The sequence below is a fragment of the Anolis carolinensis genome, unplaced genomic scaffold (assembly GCF_035594765.1).
Source record: "Anolis carolinensis isolate JA03-04 unplaced genomic scaffold, rAnoCar3.1.pri scaffold_12, whole genome shotgun sequence".
Taxonomy (NCBI): Eukaryota; Metazoa; Chordata; class Lepidosauria; order Squamata; family Dactyloidae; genus Anolis; species Anolis carolinensis.
This window is the reverse complement of record NW_026943823.1, coordinates 647,545-654,583: the sequence shown is the minus strand read 5'-3', so window position 1 is coordinate 654,583 and position 7,039 is coordinate 647,545. Positions and strand designations below refer to the sequence as shown.

The following is a 7,039-nucleotide window of genomic DNA, read 5'->3' as shown; positions in this document are numbered from 1 at the left end:
ACACATATGTATTGTTGTTATATTTATTATATAATATTTTTATTTATTTTAAATATTATATTTATTATTGTTTATTATCTATATTTATTATTGGGTGCCTCTCTCTTTCTCTCTGCCCTTTTCCCCGCCCTCTTGCTTGCGTCATCACAACAGCGGCACGCGATTGGCCCGTGGGCGGGGTTTCTCAAAAGGGAGAAGCAGTCAATCAAGGCGGGAAAAAAGGCCCGCCCCCTTCCTTCAGGGTTTGTTTCCCTAAACGGCAGCCATTTTCCGGTTGCCAAGGCGACGGAGGGGGCGGGGTCGAGTCTTGTTCGCGCGATGACGTCACCCCCTACGTCCACGTCGCCTCCAAGATGGCGGCGGCCGAGGAAACGTCGACTGGAGGCGAAGTAGGCCCGAAGCCTCCGCTGGTGGTGAGCCCCGCCTATTCCATTATTATTATTATTATTATTATTATTATTATTATTATATTCTTATATTGCACTCTTATTAGGATATTGTGTTCTATTATGTTTGTTAATATATTATATTCTTATATTTAATATTATAATATATTTGCATTACATTCTTATATTATATCTAATATTTACTATATTATATTTATTATATATGTCATTATAATTGTATTTTATTATATCTAATATTTACTGTATTATATTTATTATATATGTTATTATAATTGTATTAAATTCTTATTCTTATATTTATTATATCTAATATTTACAGTATTATATTTATTATATATGTTATAATTGTATTTTATTCTTCTTATATCTAATATTTACTGTATTATATTTATTATATATGTTATAATTGTATTTTATTCTTGTTCTTATATTTAATATTTACTGTATTATATTTATTTTATATGTTATTATAGCTGTATTTTATTCTTATTTCTATATTTAATATTTACTATATTATATTTATTATATATGTTATTATAGTTGTATTTTATTCTTATTCCAATGTTTAATTTTATATATATATATATATATATATATATGTTATAATATTATATCTTATATCATGTTATCGTATTATATTATGTGTTACATTATAATTGCATTAAATTCTTATTGGGATATTATATTATTGTATTTATTATTATATTATTATATTTATTATTGTATTTATTTTACTAATTATATTATACTCACATTCTTATTGGGATGTTATATTATTGTATTTATTATTATATTATTATTCTAATTGCTATATTATAATTGCATTACATTCTTATTGGGATATTATATTACTGTATCTATTATTATATTATTATATTATATTGTATTACTATATTATTATTCTAATTGCTATATTATAATTGCATTACATTCTTATTGGGATATTATATTATTGTATCTATTATTATATTATTATATTGTATTGTATTACTATATTATTATTCTAATTGCTATATTATAATTGCATTACACTCTTATTGGGATATTATATTATTGTATCCATTATAATATTATTATATTATATTGTATTACTATATTATCATACTAATTACTGTATTATAACTGCATTACATCCTTATTGGGATATTATATTGTTGTATCTATTATTATATTATTTATTGTATTGTATTACTATATTATTATACTACAGTAGAGTCTCACTAATCCAAGCCTCGCTTATCCAAGCCTCTGGATAATTCAAGCCATTTTTGTAGTCAATGCTTTCAATATATCATGATATTTTGGTGCTAAATTCGTAAATACAGTAATTACAACATAACATTACTGCGTATTGAACTACTTTTTCTGTCAAATTTGTTGTATAACATGAAATTTTGGTGCTTAATTTGTAAAATCATAATCTAATTTGATGTTGAATAGGCTTTTCCTTAATCCCTCCTTATTATCCAAGATATTCGCTTATCCAAGCTTCTGCTGGCCCGTTTAGCTTGGATAAGTGAGACTCTACTGTAATTATTATAATTGCATTACATTCTTATTAGGATATAATATATATATATATATATATATATATGTTATAGAAAGTATTATTATATTATATTTGACTATCAGGCAAAAAGTGGGTGCTAGAAATAACATCATACAAAAGCTGACCTGTTTGAACACGCTCAGTTTGCAGGCCTGGCGGATGTCTCGATCTCGGAGGACATCCCCGTGGAGGGAGAGATCACGGTCCCGGTGGGCGCCCGCTCTCCCGAGGAAGACCCCTCCACGCTGGATGAGCCCGTCAAGGACACCATTGTGAGTGCTTTGGGGAGACAAGAAAGGAGGGAAGGCAGGCCTGAAAACATCTGGCATTCAAATATAATAACTTCTTTATTTATTATTTATTTATTAGTGACATTTATATCCTGACCTTCTCACCCCGAAGGGGACTCAGGGAGGCTTACAAGTTATATATACATATAATATATTATATTATATTATATTATATATTAGCGCAATATAAGCACTATATAAGCATTTTATATTATTATTATATTGTACTATATGACTATATTACAGTATTATTAGTAATACTACATGTAATATTAATATACAATTATAATAGTGTATTATTATTACTACATTGTATTACATCATAATATTATTATCAATATTATATGTATATACAATTATTGCCACTGTGCGTTGTACACATTATCTATGTAGAATGACAAAACACCCATCCTTTCACATTCTCCTCACTATAGATCTGTGGTTCCAACCTTTGGGCCTCCAGATGTTTTGGACTTAAACTCCCAGAAATCCCAGCTGCTGGGAACTGTGGGAGCTGAAGTCCAAAACAACTGGAGGCCCCAAGGTTGGGAACCACTGCTGTGGATAGACAGAGACGCAAGGGAAGAGATAGAGATGCCTGAGTGGGTACTTGAATCCTAGTACAAACACTATTAATTGTAATAATAATACAATTTATTTGTTACCCACCTCTCTTAAAGCCTCTTCTGTATAGTAACCCATACAGCCTTCTGAATTTTCCAGATGCGGGATCTCAAAGCGGTTGGGAAGAAGTTTGTCCACGTCATGTACCCCAAAAAGAGCAGCGCCCTCCTGAGAGACTGTACGTATCAGATCCACTTTGAGAGCTGTCGGAATAAATCTTTTAACGCTTTCGAAAGTTCAGTTAAATCATCACTGATGGTTTCCTTCCTTCCTTCCTTCCTTCCTTCCAGGGGATTTATGGGGGCCGCTGGTCCTGTGCGTGTTACTTGCACTGTAAGTCACTCTGTATTTTTACACGCTCACCATTTGCCACTGTTTTGCTCAGTGAAAAAGTTCACCCAAGTGTTTAACTTTGAATTTGTTCTAATGGATTTTAACTGTGTATTTTTAAAATACTGCTTATGTTTAATTTTGTTTAAAATGCTTGCATATTGGTATATTTTAAACTGTGTGCTAATGCTTTTATGTTAAGCTGCTTTTGAGTCTCCTTCGAGAGAGATAAAGTGGGTTATAAATATTATAATAATAATGCCAACTGCAAAAGGCCACCCTGCTGGGATCTGCGCCATCATCCGAAAATACATCACACAGTCCTAGACACTTGGGAAGTGTTCGACTTGTGATTTTGTGATATGAAATCCAGCATATCTATCTTGTTTGCTGTGTCATAATAAAATAATAATAATAATGTCCATTTAAAAGTCCAAGCCAAGTTCACACCAATCCAACAAAATTATATATTACATATAATAAATATATGTACTATTTATATACTATTTATATTTAATTCTGTTTAAATGTTTGCATATTGGTATATTTTAAACTGTGTGCTAATGCTTTTATGTTAAGCTGCTTTTGAGTCTCCTTCGAGAGAGATAAAGTGGGTTATAAATATAATAATAATAAGAAGAAGTAGAAGTCCATTTAAAAGTTCGAGCCAAGTTCACACCAATCACACAGAATTATTATATGAGAAAAATAATTATATATCCATAATATAAAATAGTATACATATATAATATATAAATCTATATTATATACTTTGTGTGTGTGTGGGTATATAATGTAAAATATATATTATATATAAATTGGAAGCCCAGGCCTCCAAATAGACATTTTTTACCTTTAAAAAATGTCAAATATATAGTCAAATTTGTACTTATCCTTCTTTCATATACATAAGAATTTTTGTTGCATCCATATCCATGGTTTTGCCTTTCAAGGTTATGATTATTTCAATCTGAATGGGACCCGCAACCATGGTTATTATTATTCAATTATTTCAAATGGCAGGAGGAGCTGTGCAGAATGAGAGCGAAGGAGACTATGGAAGGCGACGCATGTCGCATCACGTTTACTCTCCGTCTTCTCTTTCCCCCCAGGATGCTCCAGGGAGGGGCGGCCGACAGCACCGAGGACAGAGGCCCGCAGTTTGCGGAGGTGTTTGTCATCATCTGGTTCGGGGCCGTTGTCATCACACTGAACTCCAAACTGCTTGGGGGAACCATGTGAGTGACGAGGTGCAAGAGGTGGGCAGGCAGCGGGAAAAAGTGTGCACGTCCTGACATTGTTTTGAAGGAGGAGCAAAAGGGAAAGATCTGGATTTGGAGGAGGAGGAGTCTGCCCAGGTTGCGCGGGATTGATAAGAGGGGGTTTTGCATTTGCACATGCAAGAACAAGCTTATAGAACCTCCCGTGTTTGTATTTGGGAAGGCTTTGGCTACCTGGCTGCTAATGCTCCCCCTTGGAGGGCCCTGACTCTAAAGCCCACCCTTCTGTGCCTCTGCAGCTCCTTCTTCCAGAGCCTGTGCGTGCTGGGCTACTGCGTCCTGCCCTTGACGGTGGCCCTCTTCGTCTGCCGGCTGGTGCTAATCGCCAGCGCCGGGACCGTCGGCTTCGTGGTGCGGCTCTTGGTGGTGACCGCCATGTTCGGGTGGTCGACGCTCGGTACGTCTGGGACCCACACATGGGGGGAGGTCCTTGGAGGGTGTTTTAAGAATGATCCCAAATCAGTCACCTATATTTATTAGTTATAATAATAATTTATTTATTATTTATTTTATTATAATTATATTTTATATATATATATATATACACACACACACACATATATATACATATATATTATAAATTTATATACAGTAGAGTCTCACTTTTCCAAGCTTCACTTATCCAAGGCAGTCTGCCTTTTAGTAGTCATTGTTTTTGTAGTAAATGTTGCAATGTTTTGGTGCTAAATTTGTAAATACAGTAATTACTACATAACACTACTGTGTGTTGAACTGCTTTTTCTGTCAATTTCTTGTAAAACATGTTTTGGTGCTTAATTTGTAAAATCGTAATGTAATTTTATGTTTAATAGGATTTTTCCCCCTCCTTATTATCCAAGATTTTCACTTATCCAATGTTCTGCCAGCTCGTTTATCTTGGATAAGTGAGACTCTACTGCATTATATATTATTATAAATATTATAATTATAATAATTTATTTTATTTAGTATTTACAATATTTATATTCCACCCTTCTTTCTCACCCCGAAGGGGACTCAGGGCGGATCACAATGCGCATATACATGGCAAACATTCAATGCCATGATTAGTCATACAACATACAGACAGACAATAGAGGCAATTTAACATTTTCCAGCTTCATGAGGGTATGCTCCACTTCATCATCTACTGTGACACCGAGTCCTTTTTGATGGTAGTACTTCCTCATTGCTCTTTGCACACCGGCAGTTTTATGGTGTCGTAAATTAAGTTAAATTAGCCTCCCCGCGTAAAGCGGTACCTAGATTACTCACAGCCGCAACTGTTTTCAAGCTGCTTAGGTGGGCAGCAAGCTAGGGTATTAACGGTCGGAGGCTTCAAACCAATGACCTCACGGTCAGTTGTGATTTATTGCTGCTGGCTACTAACCAGCTGCGCCACAGGCTGTCCCTATACAAATCAGACTGCAGAGCGAGCCAGCCGTTCATTGTACTTGGGCCATTTTGCTCAAAAAGTAAAACCAAAACTTTTCTCTTCGGGTGTTGGGGAGTAATGTTGCATTTAGGTCTTGCATGGAATATCTGCAAAGACAGATGTATATCAGCTTTGGGAGAAAGTCAGGATACAGCTAAGTAAGTGAAATAGTAGTAGTAGTTGTTGTTCTCTCTGCCTGCAGCCTCCACAGCCTTCCTGGCCGACAGCCAGCCTCCGAACCGCAAGGCCCTGGTGGTCTACCCCATCTTCCTTTTCTATTTCGTGATCAGCTGGATGATCCTCACCTTCACGCCGTGACGGAGGCACAATCCGCAAAGGACTTTGGAAACTTGACTTTGCTTGGCCGGGGCTTTGGTTTCCCTTCCATTTGGTCTTAGAAGTCTCTCTCATCATTGGGCCCCATATCTTCAACCTCCTCTTCCAGTTGGGTCTGTATCATTTGCATCGTGGAAGTTGTTGTTTCTCATTCGGCTTCCTGCTGAATCCGAGTTTTTCTGAAGAAGGTGGAAGAACAAGACACAAATCCTAAACCTGGAAGACGTTTGCATACCAACAGAATCCCACCTTGTGCTGCTTTCCATCAATCTCTTTACCTGATCTATTCAGCTGCAATACAGGCTTAGGTTACATTAACAAGGGTATGCTGATGATCCGTCATGAAGGCTGGACGAAACGAGTGGAAATTTGGGCAGATTTATTTTTATTTTCTCCGTCAAAAACTCCAGGGAGGTGTCCTTTTGTTGCTTTGCGTTCCATGGAATATTGCCTTACGTTGAGCCGTTGTTTCCTTTTGATTCAGATGCCGTTTGGTCTAGAAAGTTGGTTCGAGGGACTTGTCACTTGGTTCTGTCATCCCTTTCCAGTTGTTCATCCAAATGAGAAACAGATGCACTTACTTTGTGCTTCGAGGGCTTTGCTCCAGGAAGCATTAATACACTATGTTTTGTGCTTTGATTATTTTGTTGATCCATCTATGGGGGATTTTTCTCGTTCTTTGGAGCAAAATGGCTTGCTTTGGATTGGTTTTCCTGGCTGATTTGAATATCTAGGCCCTGCGATAAAAGCTTGGAGTTTCGGGAAGCAATATATCATACATGTAAAGGCAAGGGATTTAGAAACATAAC

At 35.8% G+C, this 7,039-nt stretch overlaps 1 protein-coding gene across 1 annotated transcript; it reads left to right on the top strand.

Moving 5' to 3' along the window:
• The first annotated feature begins 260 nt into the window (after positions 1-260).
• Positions 261-6,454, top strand: yipf6 (Yip1 domain family member 6). The gene is made up of 7 exons (XM_062963729.1): positions 261-413; positions 2,100-2,228; positions 2,970-3,048; positions 3,161-3,203; positions 4,313-4,438; positions 4,720-4,877; positions 6,097-6,454. The coding sequence occupies exons 1-7, from the start codon at positions 354-356 to the stop codon at positions 6,210-6,212; spliced, it is 711 nt and encodes a 236-aa protein (XP_062819799.1). The 5' UTR covers positions 261-353; the 3' UTR covers positions 6,213-6,454.
• Positions 6,455-7,039: the final 585 nt, after the last annotated feature.

Excerpts from the sequence above, each read along its gene's own strand:
- yipf6 (XM_062963729.1), top strand. The coding sequence starts at position 354 with ATGGCGGCGGCCGAGGAAACGTCGACTGGAGGCGAAGTAGGCCCGAAG. Across the intron at positions 3,204-4,312 it reads CTGTGCGTGTTACTTGCACT|GATGCTCCAGGGAGGGGCGG; the intron begins GTAAGTCACTCT and ends CTTTCCCCCCAG. Across the intron at positions 4,878-6,096 it reads GTTCGGGTGGTCGACGCTCG|CCTCCACAGCCTTCCTGGCC; the intron begins GTACGTCTGGGA and ends CTCTGCCTGCAG.